Source organism: Epinephelus moara, chromosome 17 (genome assembly GCF_006386435.1).
Source record: "Epinephelus moara isolate mb chromosome 17, YSFRI_EMoa_1.0, whole genome shotgun sequence".
In the NCBI taxonomy this organism is placed as follows: Eukaryota; Metazoa; Chordata; class Actinopteri; order Perciformes; family Serranidae; genus Epinephelus; species Epinephelus moara.
In genome coordinates, this window is record NC_065522.1 from 33,720,346 (window position 1) to 33,743,133 (window position 22,788).

Here is a 22,788-nt window from a genome sequence, read left to right on the forward strand (position 1 = left end):
TTTAATATTTATTTTACTTATTTCATTGTCTATTTTAGTATTTTATTTATATCTTCATCTTTGTCTCTTGTTTCCATTCATGCTGTATTTCTATTTCTACTTTGCACGGAGCATTGGAACAAAAACAATTTCCCCCCGGGGATTAATAAAGTATTCTGAATCTGAATCTGAATCTGAAACAGACAAGTCATCGTACAGTGTTGCTCTCCCTCACCTCTGGGGTGAAAGTTCATTTATGGTGTTTCACTGTGATCACGCAGCCGTCAGTCCTCCGTCAGCAGATGACAAACTGACTCCTGCAACAGGTACGTGAGCTTTTATGAATACACTTATCTTCTGTACTTATTTTATTCAAAGTTAACCAACATTTGAGCTAAAGGACATGAACAACTGCCTCAAGAATAATAAAATAAAACAGATAAGGGAGTGAGAGCTGATAAAAAGGCAGCTCCACTTCCTCAATGTGAACATACATCGGAAAACAACCAACAGCACTTTAATTTTCTTTTTGTCAGTAAAGGACAGAATGAATTCTGCATTAGCTAAACGCAGCTGAAATATTTTATTCTCTTGTTTTACTGTGCTGAATTTGCCAAAAGTCATTTAGCCAGTGTGGCTCACAGTCACGTTTGACTCATGTGTGAGTCTGTGGAACATGAATGTGAAAGATGAGCAGCACGGTGAAGAGAACAAAAACCTGCTTTTATAAAACAGTTGTTGGATCAGATCAGATAAAATCAGCAGGAAAAATTGTTGCCGTTGTTTATTCCTGCAAACCATGGATATGTGACATGTGTGCATCGTTCTGTAGAGCAGTGTTTCTCAAATGGTGTCCTGTGTGATAACCACACATGATTATAACAATACTCATCTGGGCTTGTACAAACAGTTATGAATGAATTTTAATAAACTGTGTCAGCATGTTGTGTTTGTTTTACTGTACGGAGCAAATTACAGCACAGAACCCTGATGCTAACGCTAATGCTAACGCTAACCTACCACTGAGAGAGAAGAGGAGAAAAGAATCCTGAAGCTACCTGTCTTATTTTTATTGTTTTATTGTATTTTATTTTATGTCATGAAGAGAGAGATAACACATGTCATATTGTGCACCAGTATAGATACAGGTGTGCCTTCAGATTTTATGCTTCCCCTTTGGTGTGTCTTGGGCACACAAAGTTACCACTGATGTAGTGGATACGCATTGTGTTATTATATTGTGGTTAGATTTAGGCACAAACAACACTTGTTTATGGGCAAAAGAAATGTTCTTTGGCTTAAAGTACCCAGTCCTGGTGCCACACTCCCCGTGGGACACACCCACTGCTTGTGCCACACTCCCAGCAGGAAAGGCAGCGACAGGTCTCTTATAGCAGCCATGTTTGGTGCCTAGAACGCTGCAGCAAACAGCAGTTATCAGCTAAATTATGTCACGTTTTGTTGTTTGATGATCTTGAATGGACTTCTGCAGCCTGACAGGCATCTTGCCGATGTGACTCGCCCTCCACAATCCCCTCCTCCACTGGATGACACAATCAGATCACTGCAGCACCTTAAGCTGGTATGAGTTTTTTTTATGTGTGAGATTGCTGGCTGCACAACAAATTGCCCCTCGGGGATAATACAGTTTTCTTTGACCTTTGACCTTTGATGATACATATGATGTAACATATCTGTGATTTACAGAAACTGACAGACTTGGCTGTTTCCAGAACTCCAGGATGTTTCACCTGAAGGATGGACGATCCCCAAACCCTCGACTCTGTACCCTGAGTCTTTTAGTTTTCCACCACACTGTTGTCCTGCTGCTGCTAACACACTGCTCCGAAGGTAACTCACTTTATATTTTGTGTTTAAGGTTAGAAAGTTTCGATCAAGTTAAAGGTTAGTGTGAATCTGACAGATCAGACTTTGTCTGCACAAGGTGTGTGACGGCCTTTGCGAGGTTTGCGAGGTAAAGGATGGCGCGCAATTCCTTGTCTCCCCAGTTGCTCATCTTTACAGTGTCTGTCAGGTTTGTGTTTCCCTCTTGCTACTAGCTGCTCGCTAATTCCTGCTATCAGCTGTTTCCTGTTTATCTGCACGCACGTGCGGCGTCATCAACAGCTCCTCCCACAAGTCATCAACAGCCCCTCCCGTTGCAGAAGGCCACCTCGGTCTGTTTAAACTAAAAGGGTTCCACCAATATGTCTACCCTACGAGGCGGAAAATTGGGCACCTCGGATCAACTCGCCAATCCGCCTCTGTGTGTCTAAACGCTCGTAGCTTGCCGGCAAAACGGCCCAACATTCGCCGAAAATCTGGCAGTGTAAAAGGGGCTAAAGAGAAGAAGACTGAAGCTTGTCCTGACACTAGTGTTGACAATGTGTTAGACACTGAACATAAATACATTCACTCCTCCTGCCATCATTAAATAACATCGTGTCTTCTCAGGTGAGCTTCAGTTAATTGGCCCACGTCAGCCAATTGTAGCAGTAGTTGGAGATGACATCATTTTGCCGTGTCACCTGGAACCTGCCATGGATGTTGCTTCCACAGCTGTGGATTGGTCGAGACCAGACCTGACACCCAGATTTGTTCATGTGTGGCGCTCTGGTCACGAACTTCTGGGTGATCAGCATCCATCATACAGAGGAAGAACGTCAGTGTTCACTGACAGACTGAAGCACGGAGACATTTCAGTGAAACTCTCCAGAGTGCAGCTCTCTGACGGGGGCACGTACAGGTGCTTCATTCCCCTGTTGCATAGGCACTCCACTGTGAAGCTCGTCTTTGGTAAGTGAGCATTTAATCATTTTATGGCTGCATGTCCAGAAAAGGTTAACCCCTCACTGGAGGGAGCCGATGGTGGAGTGGTGATGGCCAAACAAAGCTTTCAGAACCTTTTATTTTCTGACCCCACTAGATGGCGCTCTCTGCTCAACAAAGCGTGGAAAACACCCTGAACTGTCATTCATTGAGGCTTTGTCTTTAAAACAAGAGTGCCATCTAGTGGGGTCAGAAAATAAAGAAAATGGTTCATGAGGCTTCATTTGGCCATCACCAGTAGTAGGAGAGAGGAGGAGCACAGGTGGTAACTGAGGTGACAAGACATTTGGACGGACCAGACTTGCACTGGAACTGGTAAGAGGACTCAAGGGTACTTGGACTGATCACAGGGGTATTTGAGCCAACTAAAGGGCTGAGGTGTCATCTTGGAGAACTTCAGGTTTGTCCTTTAGAGGGGAAATGAATGACTAAAGTGCAGTTATTAGATTACAAACACAAAGTTTTAAAAAGATCATTACAATGAGCTTAAAAGGGCAGAATTTATCCTCACTAAGAAAAGTAATGTTTAACTGGAAAGGTTTTTCAGGTGCAGTGTCAAAGCTGAATCTGAATGAACTGAGGTATTTCCATTCTCGTGCCGACCTTACATTCAAAGCATCTTTTACATTTCTACTCTCCATCAGGCTCTGTCTCCTCACCTGACGTAGAGATTTCCAAAGTCAGCAGTGGAGTGATGTTGGTGTGTAAATCTACAGGCAGGTATGTAGAGCCTGAGGTGTTGTGGCTGGACAGTGAGGGAAACCTCTTCTCTGCTGGACCTCCAGAGACAGTCAGAGGTCCTGATGACCTCTATACTGTCAGCAGCAGAGTGACTGTGGAGAAGAGACACGGCAACAGCTTCACCTGTAGAGTCCAGCAGAGGAACATCAACCACACCACAGAGACAACTCTTCATCTTCCAGGTAGAAAACATGACGTGTGAGTGACTGATGTTTCCACTGAGTTCGTCCAACAGTTCAAGTCCAGTTTCATCTGTTCTGTGTTTTATACTTTCAGTTTCTCTCTTCATGTTCGAGCCCAGCACTGCTGCTCGTATCATCATCTGCTTGGTTGTGTCCATCGTGCCTGTTGTTGCAGTCGTCGTTGTCGTGATGAAATGGGGACGAAACAAAAAAGGTTGGTGGCAACTTTCTTTCTTTTTTCCTGAAGCTGAAATTACTCACACCTCTTTCATTGTTATGTTTAAATTAATTGTACTTGGAGTTCCTGAGAGGGGCTGAGACCCCCTCCTAATCTTAGCCTCAGTGTCATCCACTGCAGCATGTATGAGCAGCCGATTGTAAAGTGGCTCACACTGAAATCAACAAGAAAGTGGTGTGAAGTTTTTTAAAGTCACTATTTACCACATTTACAGCAATATCTTTCACCGTTAAATCTAAATATTAAATGTTAAATCTAATGTTAAAGTTAATTGTTAAATCTAAATGTTAAATCTAAATATTAAAAATTAAATGTTAAATCTAAATGTTAAATGTTAAATCTAAATATTAAAAATTAAATGTTAAATCTAAATATTAAATGTTAAATCTAATGTTAAAGTTAATTGTTAAATCTAAATCTAAATGTTAAATCTAAATATTAAAAATTAAATCTTAAATCTAAATGTTAAATGTTAAATCTAAATGTTAAATCTAAATCTAAATCTAAATGTTAAATGTTACACTAAAAACGAAAAACTCAAAGTACACATCAAATTTCCCCAAACATGGTTTCTGTCATTTTAGGTAGTTATAATCACGCTGATGTTTGTTCAAGTGTTCATTTTCATTTCTTAGTTTGGTTTTAATTTGTTATTTGATGCTATAAACACAGTCTGACCACCCAGGCTTTTATTTTGGTACTTCCGGTGACCGGCAGTATGCATTTGCATATTAGCTAAATATTTAGTTTCACCAAGCACATTTAGATTTAACACTTAGATTTAGATTTGACATTTAAATTTGATTTAACATTTAGATTTACACTTAGATTTAATGTTTAGATTTAGATTTAACATCTAGATTTAGATTTAACATTTAGATTTGGATTTAACATTTAGATTTAACGTTTAGATGTAGATTTAACATTTAGATTTAACATTTAGATTTGGATTTAACATTTAGATTTAACATTTAGATGTAGATTTAACATTTAGATTTAGATTTAACATTTAGATTTACACTTAGATTTAACATTTAGATTTAGATTAAGATAAGCGATAAGATACACCTTTATTGATCCCATAATTGAGAAATTCCAGTAATTTAATGTTTAGATTTGGATTCAGCATTTAGGTTTAGATTTAACATTTAGATTTTACATTTAATATTAAGATTACATTGAACATAATTTAAATCTTGCTGTAAATGTGGTAAAAAGTGACTTTAAAAAATACACACAACTTTTTTAAATGTTGGGGTAAATGCAAAGTGTTAATTTCAAGTGTTAATTTCAATGTGAGCCACTTTACAAACAGCAGCTCATAAGAATGGAGCAAACAACTTGTTGGGTTCTAACTGGCTGATGAAAGTCACATGTCCTGAGATTAAAGGTCCAGAGCTGAGCTCAGAGGCTGCAGCTTCATCACAGCTAACACCACTTTAAATGTTCTCTGTGTTCTTTATCAAAGATGGGCTGATTTAGACGTCCAGTTACACAGTTACAGTTTTATTTCATTGTTGTTGACAGAGCTTCACAAATAGTCCCAACACCAAGCTACAACAACAACAAACAGCAACAACCTTTCATCAGTGTAGAGCAACACTGCATTAAAAAGAAAGAAACAAACTTCAGACTAAACACACGTCTCTTGTGTTCACACAGAAACCACAGACCACAACACAGAATATCTGATGGTGGGAGAAGGAGACAGAGAGACGCCCATGACATGAAGGAAGACTATCATATATTTGGACAACACAAAGGCTAAACTTGATGAGGAGTTACAGAAGACTGAGGAAGAACTGAAACATGTAAAACAGATGGTTGAAAAACTGACGAAGCAGAAGACTGATCTGAAGAACCAGACACAGGGACTCAACTCACTGCTGCAGGAGGACAAGGCGCAGATGGTGGAGTGTGAGAAGAGGCTGAGGGAGAACCCCAAAGTTGACAAAGAAATAAAAATGCAGAAGCGTCTAAAGGCCCAAAAGGCTGTGGAGTGGAGAAAGAGAGAACATGATGAACTGTCAGAGAACACACAGGAACTACTGGAGACAACAGAGCAGATGATTATTGAAATGTCAGAGAGGAAGGGAAAACTAGAGCGAGAGAAGGAGCGAATAATGAAACACCTGGAGGTGACAGAGAGAAGGAGAGAAGAGGTTCAGAAGAAACTTCAGTCAGAGGGAGAAGAGGAAATGATAGATACAGCACCCAGTGATCCATCATGATTGGTTCACTTTACTTCCTGTTAACACACTTTGTTGTAGAGAACCTGAGGTGTCTTTTCAGGTCCTTCACCATCACGTGAAGCGTCTACCTGCTTATTACAAACACCTTCAGCTACAGTCTGAACACATCCTCCAGGTCAGGTGACTGAAGGCTCTGTGTTTTAGACAGGTTATTATTATTATTTCTCTTAATCACTGTGTTAGTTATCAGGGATGGGCAGTATTTCTATTACTTGTATTTAAAATACCTATTTGAGTATTTTGTAATTTGTATTTGATAAGGCCGATAAAAAGCAAATGTAATCTGTAACTAAATACTTTTGAGTGGAGTAATTTTGTATTTAAAATACTCAAAATACTTTCTCCACAAATCAAAAAAACAAAAATAATAGGCTACACATTCTTATAATATTGGATGTAACAATATCTTTTTTAAAAAATATATTTGTATCTATATGTTTATTTAAACTTGGGCTCTTCAGTGACCTCGTGGTCTGTTTTACTGGACTGTGCATCACATAGGAAACTGTACGTTGTTGTGGTTGATGCTTGGGATGAGTCTGCTACAAATGAATTGCCTCACGTGGGATCAATAAAGTTGTCTGAATCTAAATCTGAATCAATAAATAATATTTTAGGGTCGCCTACATGTCCCTAGCTTTGTTCTCTCTTTGTCATTTGACAAAGGTTTAAATTCATTCATATGTTATTATCACAGTGTCTGTGAATATTTTATTTGTTGATACAAAAAAGTTTATGGGCTGTTAAGTCTGGTTAATAAATATACATATACATAATCAAGTTGTTGTCTTTTAATGGCTTTGCTTAGTTACACTTAGTTAGTCCTGTGACTGTTCACCAGAGCTTTGTGTTTATCCTACAGCTCAAATCTGAATACTCTGCTTCACCAAACTGGGAGAAAACAATTTGCAACAGCTGCGACCAAATTTTCTACTATCACGCCATTAATGGATGAATCATGGTTGTTCTTTCTGGTATAGTTACTCATGGTCTCTAGTTGCAGTATGTAAATGTTGAGCATTTTTGGTCAAGGACTTTTTGAGTTATTCATGAAAAGATTTGAATCGGTTAGTATAGCGCCACCTATGGACGAATCGTGGGCGTTCTTTCTGGTATAGTTACTCATGGTCTCTAGTTGCAGTATGTAAATGTTGAGCATTTATGGTCAAGGACTTTTTGAGTTATTCACAAAAAGATTTGTGGACCGACCAACCAACCGGCAGAGTGACCTATAGAGCTGCGGGTCGCTGCTACAAAGAAAAAGAAAAAAGTATTTTCTGTATTTGGGGTTGGGCCTAACTGTTCAAACCCACGCTGAGTCTCTCTGTCAAACAGAGATGATGTGTCACTGCTGCAGCCTCGTCAGGCCCTTCAGCTTTATTCAGTCTCAGTCTGTGTGTGCTTTGTGTGTGCGGAGCCCAAATTATCACCAGCACCTGCAGTGTGTAAAATATAACATAGAAGCAGACGACGCACAGCACGGCTTTTAAACATAGGTGAAGCGTTCATCTGTGGGTTTTGACCTTTTCTGCTCGTAACAAAGTCTGACAATAACCTCTGCAAGAGACACAAGACATCTACGACCCGTCTAATGAAGGCTGACACGCGTGTTCATGTTGCTCACAGCTGAGCTGAAACATCAGAGTCAAGCTGCATGAAAAGCAGATGGAAGAGAGTAACATGAAAACACTACAGCGGTGATGGTTTCCCAAACAGGATGAAGAGATGGAAGTATCGACCAATTAAAAAACACCAACATATCACCTGGACTACATCATCTTATAGACTAACTCCGCCCTCAGTGTCCTCCGTCACTGACTCGCCTGTCTTGTTCACGGTGGCAGTCGTCTCTGCCTGTGAGTGTGAGACAGTGACACTTTGTGTGACTCTGAGTTTCCCGCAGTGGAGCAGTCCCACCAGCAGCAGCAGCAGAGCCACCATTACAATGGTGAAAATGGTCCTTAACACGAGGTAAGCGTGGCACGAGTCGTCTGAGGGGGGCGGAGTCTCCCTGGGAACTGCTGCCAAGACACAGAAAACATAACTGCATCATGCATGCTGATAATATCCTTAAATTAAGTATCAATAGATCAACAAACATAAAGCTTTAAAACAAGTGAAGAGACAAACAAAAACAAACAGTGTGCACACAGCTGAAGTGTTTGGTTCAACTGAGAAACAGACGAGGTCCGTTGATCGATCCTCTGCAGACACTGACGGCAAACCCTGGTTGGTTTACAGTCACGAACGAAACATGTTGAATTGTTGAGAGTTTCTATGAATATTGGGAAAATAAGATCCATGCTGAGCTCACACGTTTCCTCTGTGACTGAACCATTGTTGAGTTGCTGCCGTGCAACTTGGCTGTGCACACAATACACACATGTTGCCTTCTGTTTTCAGAGACCTCTCTCTAAGAGTAACCACTTGATACTTGATAAACCTCTTAGGACACAGAATATGAAATGTATTGTATTCAGAGCCGAGCTCACGCAATAAAAGAAAAACAGTCATGAAAAGGTTTTATCATGTCGTAATGTTGTCCTCAAACCATCAATATGTCTGTAAATCTTGTCTCACCTCTGACAGCCAGCCAGCTCTGCGGCGACTCTCCAAACTCAGAGATGCTGCATCTGTAAAGTCCTTCATCAGATGTAGAGACACTGTGGACGATCATCTCTCCAGTGGAGCTGGTGCCGATCAGGAGGTCGTCTTTATAGAAATCAGCGATGAGGGCAGACGAGGTCATTTTGCTTCTGCAGCGCAGAGTCACAGTGTCGCCCTCCATCACAGGGAGGACAGGACTCTCCAGGATCACTGAGCCACCTGGACAAAAATGAATCAGACACAATGTTCAAATGTCAGTTTGATCTATGTCTGGTGGGGGGGGGTCCAAAAAGTTTTTAAACTCATCATAAGGAAACACTTTACAGAGTCCCAATAAGTGAGCATACAAACACAGTTTAAACCTCTGAATATATGAAGATATAAGTTTACAACATATATAAGATACCTATAGTTCAGTCTACATATGTACTAAAGATATCTATACAATACGTTTTTGACAAACCTGTCTTTTATATTTACATATTTTATGACTTGGATTGTAGTTTTGTGTTGATGATGACATTGTTTGGAGATTGAAAGGAAACTAGTCCATAGCCATTGGTAGCTTTGTCACCTTGTACCTATGCCAGTCCTCAACGCCTATGTGCAGTTTCACATAGATTGACCACGTCAGTGAGTAGAACACACACACACACACACACACACACACACACACACACACACACACACACACACACACACACAGAGTGTTTGTCATCATATAGTCAGATGCCAGTTATTTTATTTTATGCTTGTTTTAGTCCTCTAAGGACCATGATGTGTGAGGTGCTAACAGTTTTCCATAAACATATAATGATGTGTTCTGAACGTATTTCCCAAACCTTCACTTCAACTTCACTGCACTTCAGAAATCTTGCAAAAAGAAATCTACATAACTTGAAGGACGTTAATCATGAACATTTTATAATATGACTCAGTCCATTACCGGTGATGGTGATGTTGACGGCGTTGCTTCTCTCCTCTCCAGCCTCACACCAGTATTCTCCGCCGTCTGTTGAGTACACAGGTTTGATGGCGCAGCTGGTCGCTGGTGTCGTCAGCCAGGTGCTCACACACTCACCGACCTTTCCCTTTATCTTCCTCATGACGGTCCACCCAGTGGTGGAGTTTGAGCCCTGACAGTTGATGGAGACGGAGCTGTATTCAAAGACCTGCAGTTTGGTGGGAACGATCAGAGCTGAGACAGAGACACAGAGAGGACGAGACATTTAGACAAACATGTTCTCAGGATAGTCTGACCGTTAGCACTTAGAGCTCTGATCAAGTTGACTGAACTTTGTAAATGCAGAGGGTGTCATGTGTCATGACGTCAACATGTTACTGACTGCTACTCACCGTCCTGAGCTGAATTTAGGTGAAACTGTGCAAAGAGCAGCATCAACACTTTGATATCTGCAGAGATGAAAGAAGAGAACAGGGAGTATCAGACTGATTTTATTTCTGTAAGTAAATGCAGTAAATGTTGATTCTCTGAATGCAATGTGAGCTCTGACTCTTGACGTAATAACAAAATGACTTTTACAATTATAAAGTTATATTCTGTTGCTAAATGTCAGATGGAGACGACTCAGTACTCACACAGAGTGACGCAGAGAGCGGTGACCTCCATGTTGTCTTCCTGCCGACTGTCTGAACATCAGACTGAGGCACAGCTGAAGTTTAAAGAGTGTGAGCACTTCCTCTTCCTGTGTGGCTGGTGCTGATGCCGATGCAAGAGTCAGCTTGTGCTGAAGCATAGATGAGCATGATGTTGTTAAATGGGGGGAATTAACAAACAACTAAACACTGCAGGTTCTGAGACTCACTTTGAGTGAAAGAAATGCAGCCGCCACACCAGGCTTTGGTCTCGCTACTCTTGAACACAATGACTCCGCCGTGATGTGAGGATGATGCTGATGAACGGTGAGCCTGGTGTCACTCTGAAGTCGTCGAAATCCAGCACTTGGGCAGCATCAGAAACCAACGGAAAAAGGCGTTTGATGTCAGCATGATATGTGGCTGTCTGAAGTCATAGCCCGGCGGTGTCAGGGGGAAATGCGGAGGGACGAGGACGAAGGTTAAGGCGGCGAAAGTTCGAGAAGGGCAGGCAGGAGGGGGTGGGGGATGGGTCAAACAAACACTGACTTTCGCCTGAGAGAGTGGTGTTTGTGTCTCATAAGATTCTAAAGTCAAACTCTGTTCTTTTCTCCTAAACGTAACCGTGTGTGTGTTGGCTAAACGTAACCACGTGTGTGTGTCGGCTAAACGTAACCACATGTGTGTGTGTTGGCTAAATGTTACCACGTGTGTGTGTCGGCAAAACGTAACCACATGCGTGTGACGGCTAAACGTAACCACATGTGCGTCGGCTAAACATAACCACGTGTGTGTGTTGGCAAAACGTAACCACGTGTGTGTGTTGGCTAAACGTAACCACGTGTGTGTGTTGGCTAAACGTAACCACGTGCGTGTGTCGGCAAAATGTAACCACGTGTGTGTGTGTGTGTGTTGGCTAAACCTAACCATGTGCGTGTGACGGCTAAACGTAACCACGTGTGTGTGTTGGCTAAACGTAACCACGTGTGTGTGTCTGCAAAATGGAACCACGTGTGTGTTGGCTAAACGTAACCACGTGCGTGTGTCGGCAAAATGTAACCGTGTGTGTGTTGGCTAAACGTAACCACGTGTGTGTGTTGGCTAAATGTAACCGTGTGTGTGTTGGCTAAACGTAACCACGTGTGTGTGTCGGCAAAATGTAACCGTGTGTGTGTTAGCTAAACGTAACCACGTGTGTGTGTGTTGTTGAAGGAAAAAAAACATGAGTTGGTGGTGTTGTATTGACATAGTGCTTTTATTTTGAAAGAGACTGTATGAAACTGCACATTTCCTGTGTGCTACAGCACGTTTTATAACCATATCAGTGGTTCAACACCTTCATGTGAAGATATTTCAGGCTGCGTCAGATCTAAGTCACGTCACATCAGAACGTCATCAGCTGACCACAGTGAGTGTATTAAAGGCTGCAGCAGCTCTGTTCTTATAGACAGACGTGTGAGCAGACGGAGCGATGTGGTTTAACTGACAATAAACAGCTCGCTCTTTAAAAGAGACCCTGATGCTGTGAGACAGCTGAGAACCACAGCGGTCCATATTTAGAGAAGCTTTGAACACACACAGCTGTGATCAGTACAAAATCAATCACGTTACACACACTGACAGCTCTTTTGTTCTTCATCACAGGAGCACAGTCTTCCTGTACAACATGCCATTAAAAACATTTCAGTCGTAATATTACACGTCTCTCCTTCAGCCAGACGTCTCTGCTGTCAGTGACCTGGAAGACACACACCAGTCATTCATTAATAAGAAAGATTAGGAAAAAGGATGCACTTAAAATGTTTGTGGATTCATGCTAAAGTTATTACTGTGGGTTTCATTTAGCCTTCTGCATTTTACATTTCTGCAAACTGCACATAGGGAGCAGTGTCACTGTGGTTCTCGCCTAGTCGATGGTGTAGTAGAAGCTGTTTTCATCAGTTGTGCACTGGTCTGTATCAGCTGAGGGAGGGTGGGTGTCTGGAGTCTCTGTGAAGCTGGATGCTGCTGCTTCTTCTGTGGAAACAAGTGAAACACTTCAGCTCGTTGGCGGGAAAATTATTTTTATTTATTCTTGAATCTAAGTGTATAACTGCATGTTAGTGTCACCATGGAACAGAGGACCAGGGGGAAAGCTACCTCCACTTTGACTCATATACGTCTACATGAACACGAGGAAGAGGTAAACTGAACCTGGACAGAAACCTGGTGGGTGTAGACGGAGGTCGAGGCCCTCTTGCACCACAGAGTGTTGGAGCAACGCACCAAAGCTGTTTGGTGAGATACGTAAAGAGCTGTTGATGCATGTGTGACTGGAGGCTGTGGGGGAGTTGAGCAGACCTGAGGGCCCCACATCTTTCTGTCTGTGGTTTTCTCTCACAGTTTGTATGTGACAAGACACCTGCAGCTGTTTGAACTCACACTGACCTTTACAGATACTGGACTGACGTCAGTCTGGGCTCTCAACCTTCTGTGTTTGACACACCGAGGCAGCACTGATTCAAACAGCTGTCGGAGGCATCAGCGTGCAGGGCAGTGAACTTAAAGAGTTGAGATGCATTATTGTGTCTTTATGTGTGTGACATAAAGTACCTGTGAAGGTGATGAGTTCTGTGTTTGGAGAACACGTCGTCATCTGTAGATGATTTATATTGATCACTTCGGACACTGCAAGAAACAAAACAGAGAAATAGGAGCATTTAATTTGGATTTAGTCTCAGAGGTGTTCATGCCAACCTGGTCTCACTCCAAAGTCATCGAAATCCAACACTTAGTCAGTGACGTCCAGTGTCAGAAACAACCTGTCATGTCGGCATGATTCACAGTCGGTCACCTTTATTGTGTAACAGTGACCAGTGGCGTCAGGGCTAAACGTAACCACGTGTGTGTGTCGGCTAAACGTAACCACGTGTGTGTGTTGGCTAAACGTAACCATTTGTGTGTGTTGGCTAAACGTAACCACGTGTGTGTGTTGGCTAAACGTAACCACGTGTGTGTGTTGGCTAAACGTAACCACGTGTGTGTTGGCTAAACGTAACCACGTGTGTGTTGGCTAAACGTAACCATTTGTGTGTGTTGGCTCAATGTAACCACGTGTGTGTGTGTTGGCTCAATGTAACCACGTGTGTGTTGTGCAGCAGACGGTTCAGAGGAGCGAGGAGTCAGCAGTCAACGACAGTATAAAACAACCACGAGAGGTCATCGAGCACACCGTCATAAATGTGCACACCAAATATTAGGCTGATTGGTCTGGTAGTTTGTGAGATTAGACAGACAGAAACACACACATACACATGGCCGAAGGCACCAATACATACATGCTCTGTGTTCTTTACCTGTGTCTGTTTCACCTGAGCGTGACCTTGGCGTCGGCGTCTTTGGGGAAGCGTAGGACAACCCTGAAGATCAGAAAAGAAAACCTTTGCTGGTAAACTAGGAAACAAGACCCAAGAGTTGAGAGTAAAACACACGTTGTATCTGTTGCTCAACATTTTCCTTCTCACCTCTGCAGTTTGCACACAGAGAGAGTGCCACCACCAGCAGAGGCAGCGTCACCAAGAAAATGGCCACGATGGTCCACAGCAGGATGACACTGGGGGACGCACGGCGGCCAGGATGTGTGTCGTCATCAGGTGATGGGGAGACTGTTGAATTAAAACCTTTATGATATCGTCTTGTGACAAGTCCTGTTTCAATACGTTCATCAGGGTGTTTGTTGTGTCTCACCTGTGACAGTCAGCAGGCTCTCTGCTGATTGTCCAACACCGATGATGTCACACTTGTAGAGTCCTTCATCAGACTTAGAAACACTGCGGATGGTCACGTTTCCTGCGTAGCCCGTCAGTATCAAGGCGCCATCTTTATAGAAGTCAGCTATACGGCCAGAGGTCGTCTCGTTCTTACAGCTCAGAGTCACAGCGTCTCCCTCCGGCACAGGGAGAGCAGGACTCTCCAGGATCACTGAGCCGGCTGAGCAACAAGAGGTTCAAAATTATTTCATGCCAACATTCACTTCTATACACCATTTTGCTGCCATGACAACAAGAACATTTGGTTCAGCTGATATGACATGAGCTACCAGCGACGATGATGCTGATGGAGCTGCTCCTCTCTCCGTCTGCAGCTTCACACCAGTACTCTCCACTGTCTGCTTTATAGGCATGTTGAATATAACAGGGTCCCCATGACTGATTCCACTCAGACGCACATATTGTGTCGACGCCCATCATCCTCCTCATCACTCTCCACTCCATCATGTTTTCAGATCCCTCACATTCAAAGGAGAGAGAGTCGTACTCAAAGAACTGCAGCTTGTTTGGAACAACGCGGGGGAACACTCCGCCTGAGAGTAAGACAGAGCAAATATTTATTTTAATGTGACTTCTCTCAACAAAACACAAGTGATCTGAAAGCACAGAAACAAAAGGTCACGCCTGATGGAGGAGACAGGAGGCGTCTGCTTTGTGACAACAACTAGACTCTTTGAATGGGACTGAACGCTGCGTGTGCTCTGCCAACACGTTCTCATCCCAAGTCGTCACTTACCGTCTGCCTCCTCTAATCAGCTGACTGGCTGTTCACTCTACTAGTTATCCAGAGTTTTAGATCTGCTCTCTCCTCTGCTGCTGTCAGCTGTCATCCCTCCTCCACCCTGATCACCTCCAACCATCGTACCCAGAGTCCAGGACGAGCTCAACAAAGACTCATTCTTCTACTCATCCACATCATCAACACTTCTCCATCTTCACCACCTCGACCACCACCAGCCTCTCCACCCCGGGGGAGTTCCCTGTCCGACTATGGATCCATCACCCTCCTAAAATCAAACCAAGTCTACGAGGTCTGAAAGACTTTCCTCATGTTTCATTCTATGTGCACATGTTTTCCGAATATTGCGGAGGGCGTGGCTCATCACATAAAGGTGTATAACATCTCAAGGGTTTCACCCATCACCACGCAACTTTGTAGGCATATGACCACACATAATCTGAGGGGACCCCTCCATTATTGACCCCATCAAACAAAATGGGGGCGCTAGAGAGCTCATTTCTTATGTGTTTTTGGTATGACTAAGTCATGGTATGGTATGCTGTACATAATCATGGAAACTGTCAGTGTGTCATTCTGTCAGTCAGTCATTCTGTCTGTCCCACGTTTTTCTACTCACTGACGTGGTCAATCTATGTGAAACTGCACATAGGCATTGAGGACTGGCATAGGTAGAAGGTGACACAGCTACCAATGGCTATGGACTAGTCCAGCAGTGTATCACACCAACACAACTGGTGCTATCTGGTTCAGGACTTGACGACTTGAGAATGAGAACATGCTGACTGTGTATTGATCACAGTGAGCACTTTTCATCGTGAACAGACTTTAATTTTAAAAGCATTCAAAGCAAAGAGGAGACACTATGGATTGTTTCCTACAGAATCGTATCAAACACTTTTAGAAAAGGCAGAATTGAATCTATGGGCACACTGTGAGGGCCTGGATAGATTCACATGATAAAGTATACTTTGAATCATGTCTTAAAAGTTAATCAACCTTTTTCTGTCAGCTGCTAGATCTCTGAAGATTTGTTGACGTAGACTTACCAGCTGTGTCAGCACAGTAACAGTGCAGAAGCATCAACGTGCTCATTACTGGAGACACAGAGTGAAAGAACAGGTACGTTTATATACGACATGAATTATATTTCTAATAGAGACAGATTGAGAGACGGACAGACTCAGTACTCACACAGAGTGACGCAGAGAGCGGTGACCTCCATGCTGTCTTCCTGCCGACTGTCTGAACATCACACTGAGTGACAGCTGCTTATTGTGTAGGTGAGGACTTCCTCTTCCTGTGCAGCTTATTTCTGGTGACCGACACACTAGAGTTAATCTGTGACACGAGCTGAACTCACCAGGGTTTGACTGGTCGAGCCTTGAAGCAGCACCAGAGCACAGAGTCACGTGCACGAGCAGCAAGCCAACACAGTGAGCTCATCAGGTAGACTATGATACGTAGACTGTTGTCACTGTCAGAGCAAACAGCAGGTTAGCCAGGCTAAGGTCCTGTCCAGACAGTACATCGTCTCCATGTCAATGAAGCAGACTCAGCGTGCACTGCGATGCTGCAAAGGCTCAGAGACTGACTGAAGGAGCACGACGACAAGAGTTCATGTTACACCAGGCAAACCTATCCAAGAGGGAAAGTCCTGCAGGCAGAGCAGTAACCTGGAGAGATAAGCTGAAAGCATGTTCAACACTGAGGGCTGATGGGAGATGTTAGAAACAGGTGAGCAGCAGGTGGTGAGTGGGGAGGGTCAGCTTTATATCCCACATGATGGAGATGAAACAAACGCCACTTACTGAGCTCTGCAGAGACGGAGATCAACCTGCAGAGCTCTGCTGCTGTTCCTCATGATGAGTAGTTTAAAGGGATAGTGCACCCAAAAATGAAAATTCAGCCATTATCTACTCACCCATATGCCGAGGGAGGCTCAGGTGAAGTTTTAGAGTGAAGCATGCTGGCTTACAGACTGCAGAATCAGACCAGGTGTAGTGAACATCCTGGTATTTTTGGCACACTGTATCAGACAAACTCTGTGCTGGGACGTGCTGAATCTTTCTCTGGCGTGCTGTACAGCGTGGCAGCGTGGGGTCTTTATCTCCTTCTCTCTCTCACACACTCAAACATGTGACAGGCCTCTCCTGCCCTCTGCAGTGATCAGACACACATCACAGTTAATCACACAGGTCGACTCCACTTCCCTGTTCCACTCATGACGTGTGCCGCCAGTTACTGTCAGAGTTGAGTTGCAGCAGTTTGTGTATAACCATGTCACACCTTGTGAAACAATGTCACGTGATGTAAAAGTCTAAATTAAAAAGAAAAGGCAGATTTGTCATTGAGTTCTTTGACAGAATAAAACCTGACTCTCTGCATTGTGACTGTGTTTATGGCCTGTAAGGAAGCACATTCCCAGATATGACTGCAAACACGCCCATACGCACAGTATAAGCACTCAGCCAGGGTCAGAGTCCACAATCATTGTATCTGTGCGGCCGAGGCGTTCCTTGAGACCAACTACAGGTATGGAGCTCGTTAAATGAGAAATATGTGTTTTAGTTCCTGATTTTAGAAACATTTTATCTTCATTCATAAGGTGACTTTTACAGTGACATCTACAGTCAAGTGTGTGCAGGTGTTGGAGCTGAAACAGCTGTAGGGACATCTTTTAAAAGACAAATACACCTGCAGGCAGTGTGACGCAGGGGGACTGGTGTGAGGTCAGAGGAAACAGTAACGGTGGGTTGGGGAGAACAGGCAGCTACATAATTAAAGGCATTTCCATCAGAACCGAGTGCCTAACAAACCCACCAGACTGAAGGAGGTGACGTGTTTGGAGGTGACTCACTGCGAGGTCCAGAGGGTCGGCTGCTTCCTGTGTTGAGGGCTCGCATGTGTCGCCATGTTGACAGAGACAGAATCTGTTAAAGTTACTGATCGGTGCACGTTTATGTCTTCTACACTTACACTGCATTCAGTGTATGTTTCTAGTTGTGTTCTTGAAGGGTTCTCATTCATGTTTAGTGTGAGTTACTTCTCAGGACATTTTAACAAATAATGTCTCTAGACAAAAATGGCCGTTTCAGAAAATTATGAAATGAATTATTATTATTATTATTATTATTATTATGTAAAACTTTGACAGTATTTAATGTTTATTATTAGGTTATGTTTTCGACGGTGTTGGTCTGTCTGTTTGTCTGTCTGCAAAATAACTCAAAAAGTTCTAAATAGATTTTGATGAAATTTTCAGGAAAGGTGGATAATGGGACAAGGAACAGATGATAATAATTTTGGAGGTGATCGGTTGAAGCAAAGTGGATACAATAATAAAATAGCGCTAAACAGCAATGGGTATTCACCGAGGTTTAGAATAGACTCAAACCGTGACCAGACGTTGGCAGTGACGAGTAGGCCTACTTGGGCTCGTCAGGAAGGGGTCATCCCTATGTTTCCCGGGTTCTATGGTTCCCGGTCAACCAAAAAGGGCTCTATGTTCCCTGCTTACACAAAAAAGGTTCTACGTTCCCCACTCAACCAAGCGAGAAACATGGAACCCTTTTTGGTTGAGTAAGGAACATAGAACCCGGGAAACATAGAGATGAGCCCTTCTTGACTCAATGACACGGTATGTACAACAAGCTGCTGTTGATTAAAACTGCCTCCCAACTCGATGTTTTGGTCATGCACATAACGTTAGCGACTGACAAATGTTAGCGGTTAGTGAAATTAGCCAAACGTTAGTGATAACTTCACGTTAGCCAACGTTAGCGATTAGCTAACGTTAGAGAGGGGAACGTAATGGGGAGGGAATATCACCTACTTGGTGGAGGCCTGCACTCTCTGAGGCCTTTTCTAGTTAGAAGAGTTTTTGAAATTCTTATCAGGATGTGACAGAGTTTTTGTTTCTGAGCAGCTGTCAGAGTTGACAGTTACATCATTTCAAATCAAATCAAATCACCTTTAGTTCATTGAATTCGTCTTAATTTGTAATTTTTTATTTTAATTCTGCTTCGTGACTTCGTGACAACCTGACGCGTTCTTTTCGTGCCATAGTGACATTAATTCAAATTAAAATCTGCTATGACACGCTGTGGGGATGAAATCTGTTATAGTCATAAAACATTTGAGGCTCCTCAGGTCCAGACCTCTGACGGTGAACCATCAGCCTTCAGCTTTAAGACTGCTGAAAAATAACCTCATGTTTGAGTGGAAGAAATAAACTGTGTTTTACACAAAACTAAATGTTTTTAATTTACTTGTTTTTGTCAGTTTTCAGGATGTTTCACCAGTGGAGTGGACGAGTCTCTGTGTCTCATCTCAGGGCCGTCAGTGCTTTGGTTTGTCTCCTTCTGACACACAGCTGTGAAGGTACGTGACACACACACACACACACACCTGGAGCTAAAGATAAAGGACATGGTGAAGTTAATCATAAGTGGAGCCACACGTTACAGACAGAGCAGTCTGCAGAGGAAAACGTCGGCATCGTACATTTCTGCACTCCACAGATACATTTCCATGTTTCATAGGCATCACATCAGTGTTCCTACAGTGACGTAGTATATGAGCCAACTTTGTCATGAGGGGGTGGAGGGTGGAGGATGACGAGGCACCTGGGAAAGATCCCTGCTAAGCTCCAGATCGCTTCACGACTCAAAAACACAGCTGAGTTGTGAAAACAGAAGTGTTCATCTGGCAACAATCCACAAGGCGAGGTCAAGAAACACAAGCGAAGGAAAGGGTACAAAGATAAAGTGGCAGAGGGAGCAGGAAGTACTCAGGCTGAATACACACGAGAGGTGAGGACAACTGGGCACAGGTGCAACACAGGTGCAACACACCAGGGCGGGCCGACAATCTCAGATGCGGGAAACACACTAAGACAGGAAGTGGGGATCTGAAATGAGACTAACAAAATAAAACAGGAAATGAATCTGAATGAAAAACACTGAGACACAATGCTACAGACGCTGCTCACACAAACTGCTGCTTCCTGCTTCCTTCCTGCTGCTGCTTCTTGCTTCCTTCCTGCTGCTTCCTGCGTCCTTCCTGCTACTTCTTGCTGCTTCTTGCTTCCTTCCTGCTACTTCCTGCTGCTTCTTGCTTCCTCCCTGCGGTTTCTTGCTTCCTTCCTGCTGCTTCTTGCTTCCTTCCTGCTTCCTTCCTGCTGCTTCTTGCTTCCTTCCTGCTGCTTCTTGCTTCCTTCCTGCTGCTTACTGCTTCCTTCCTGCTACTTCCTGCTGCTTCTTGCTTCCTTCCTGCTACTTCCTGCTGCTTCTTGCTTCCTTCCTGCTGCTTCCTGCTGCTTCTTGCTTCCTTCCTGCTACTTCCTGCTGCTTCTTGCTTCCTTTCTGCTGCTTTCTGCGGTTTCTTGCTTCCTTCCTGCTGCTTCTTGCTTCCTTCCTGCTGCCTCCTGCTGCTTCCTGCTGCTTCTTGCTTCCTTCCTGCTACTTCCTGCTGCTTCCTGCTGCTTCTTGCTTCCTTCTTGCTGCCTCCTGCTGCTTCTTGCTTCCTTCTTGCTGCTTCCTTCGGTAGGTGGGTCATCCACAGAACCATAAACTACTTTAGCCATCAAGAATATTTTGGCTTCACCCCAATGCCACCTTTAAACACCTTGTTTTCAGTAGATGACCAACATTAATTTAATCCTGTGACACTGGGGAGGGGAGATAGGCAGCAGTTAAACATAGCCCTGTGTCTTCCTCAGGTGCTTCTCAGATGATTGGTCCTTCGAAGCCGATACTGGCGATGGTTGGAGATGATGTCGTTTTGCCATGTCATCTGGAGCCTGCCGCTGATGTTGTTGCAAAGACACTGGAGTGGGCCAGACTGGACTTGAACCCCAGGTTTGTCAACGTAAGGCGTGACGGTGTGGCGCTCTTGCAGGATCAGAACCCGTCCTACCTGGGGAGGACATCACTGTCCACTGACAAACTGAGGCAGGGAGACATTTCACTGAAGCTGTCCAAAGTGAGACTCTCTGATGAGGGAAAGTACAGGTGCCACATTCCAAACCTGGGGACCTCTACGGCCGAGCTTATTGTCGGTGAGTGGACGTCAGCTTCCTTTGAATTTCAGCTCAGTAGATCAACACTGATACGACTGATAGTTATTGTCCTCTCTCTCGTCATCAGGTGCGTTTTCCTCTCCGGTTGTCATCATAGCAGAGATGGACAGAGCCAGCAGCAGAGTGGTGTTGGAGTGTAAATCTGCAGGCTGGTATCCAGAGCCTGAGGTGTTGTGGCTGGACGGTGAGGGAAACCTCTTCTCTGCTGGACCTCCAAAGACAGTCAGAGGTCCTGATGACCTCTATACTGTCAGCAGCAGAGTGACTGTGGAGAAGAGACACGGCAACAGCTTCACCTGTAAAGTCCAGCAGAGGAACATCAACCAGACCAGAGAAATAAATCTTCAGATCACAGGTGAGATTACAGCTGACTTTGTGAGCTTTGAACAACTGAATTCTGCCTGCATGTGAATATAACGTCCTGTGTGTCTTCATTTCAGAGAACATCTTAGAGGTCCCATCTTGCGCTGTGCGTGTCACCATCATCTCGTCTGTTTGCGTCGTGTTCTCCTGCATCTGTGCAGCTCTCCTTGTTTTGGGGAAACTGAGACAAAACAAAGGTTGTGAGTTATAAATTTGATCATCTTATTTCTTAATGTCATTAACCATCATCATGCACAGACTGTTCCCAGGAGTACTTGAGTTCATGTTGAAGTCACGGCATTACCAACACCAGGAGCCAACGGGCCCCAGGCCCTCACACCTCTCCAACACAGGAGCGAGACACACAAACTTTATACTTGTTCAGTTTCTCTTTGTGTCTCTTTGTGGACGGTTTGTCATGTTGTGTAGTTGTTTTGGATTTACTCACCTGTACTCATGTTGACCACAAGGTCTTTGTTGTGCCTCTCTGTCTTGTTAAAGTCATGAATACAGCAGGTTTCAACTCCTTATGAACAGTCTCCTTCCTGTGTTTACAGAAAACAAGAAGTACGGTGACCATGAAACTGAAGATGGAGCAGCAGAAGGAGAGCAGCTCCCCAACACGAAGGATTTGATAGAGGAAAAGTTAGAGGAAAAGAAAGACATGGAATATGTGATTAGAGCACTGGTGGAAGAGAAGACAGAGCTGGAGACCTCCAGAGACAAACTGAAAACACAGCTGGAGGAGGTGGAGGAGGAGAAGAAGAAGAACAAGAAGAAGCTTGAAAAATTAGATAAACACTTCATTGTGCAGAAACAAGAAAAAGAGTTATCTCTTTCACAGAACATATTGGAACTGGACAATAAAAAGACAGTATATAAGGAATCTTTACAGAGAACTGAGGAGAAACTTGAGAAAACAGAGGACATGATCCAGAGAATAACAGAGTGGAAGAAGAAGGTAGAAAAACGGATTGAGCAAATGAAGAAACGACTTGAGGAGACAGAGAGAGGAGCTCCAGGTCAAACATCAGTCGGAGAGGTCGGATAGAGAGGTGACACACACACATACCGAGAGTCAGTCCTCTCAGTCTGACTGCAGTTAATCAAAGACTCCTGTGACAAAACATTCATGTCATGTAGAGACAGCTCTGACTGAAACTGTCCTGACATCAGAGTCACTGTATTCAACAGGAGACACAGTGACAGAGGACATCAATCAATCAATCAATCAATCAATTTTATTTATAAAGCCCAATATCACAAATCACAATTTGCCTCACAGGGCTTTACAGCATACGACATCCCTCTGTCCTTATGACCCTCACAGCTGATCAGGAAAAACTCCCCAAAAAAAACCTTTAACGGGGG

The 22,788-nt window shown here is 43.5% G+C and overlaps 2 protein-coding genes across 3 annotated transcripts; both read right to left on the reverse strand.

Moving 5' to 3' along the window:
- Positions 1 to 7,785: 7,785 nt before the first annotated feature.
- Positions 7,786 to 10,458, reverse strand: LOC126403947 (low affinity immunoglobulin gamma Fc region receptor II-c-like). Its single transcript, XM_050066819.1, has 5 exons — positions 10,428 to 10,458; positions 10,185 to 10,241; positions 9,775 to 10,026; positions 8,802 to 9,047; positions 7,786 to 8,242 (listed from the first exon to the last, which is right to left on the reverse strand). The coding sequence occupies exons 1-5, from the start codon at positions 10,456 to 10,458 to the stop codon at positions 8,001 to 8,003; spliced, it is 828 nt and encodes a 275-aa protein (XP_049922776.1). The 3' UTR covers positions 7,786 to 8,000.
- Positions 10,459 to 11,739: 1,281 nt separating this feature from the next.
- LOC126403946 (low affinity immunoglobulin gamma Fc region receptor III-like) lies at positions 11,740 to 17,012 on the reverse strand. Of its 2 annotated transcripts, none has more exons than XM_050066817.1 (10): positions 16,897 to 17,012; positions 16,167 to 16,287; positions 16,022 to 16,069; positions 14,503 to 14,766; positions 14,151 to 14,393; positions 13,928 to 14,068; positions 13,760 to 13,822; positions 13,017 to 13,091; positions 12,331 to 12,440; positions 11,740 to 12,162 (listed from the first exon to the last, which is right to left on the reverse strand). In XM_050066817.1, exons 2-9 carry the CDS (start codon positions 16,195 to 16,197, stop codon positions 12,331 to 12,333), a joined length of 975 nt encoding a protein of 324 aa, XP_049922774.1. In that variant the 5' UTR covers positions 16,198 to 16,287; positions 16,897 to 17,012; the 3' UTR covers positions 11,740 to 12,162. The 2 variants fall into 2 exon arrangements, with proteins under 2 accessions (XP_049922774.1, XP_049922775.1); XM_050066818.1 differs by having other exon boundaries at positions 12,285 to 12,440.
- Positions 17,013 to 22,788: the final 5,776 nt, after the last annotated feature.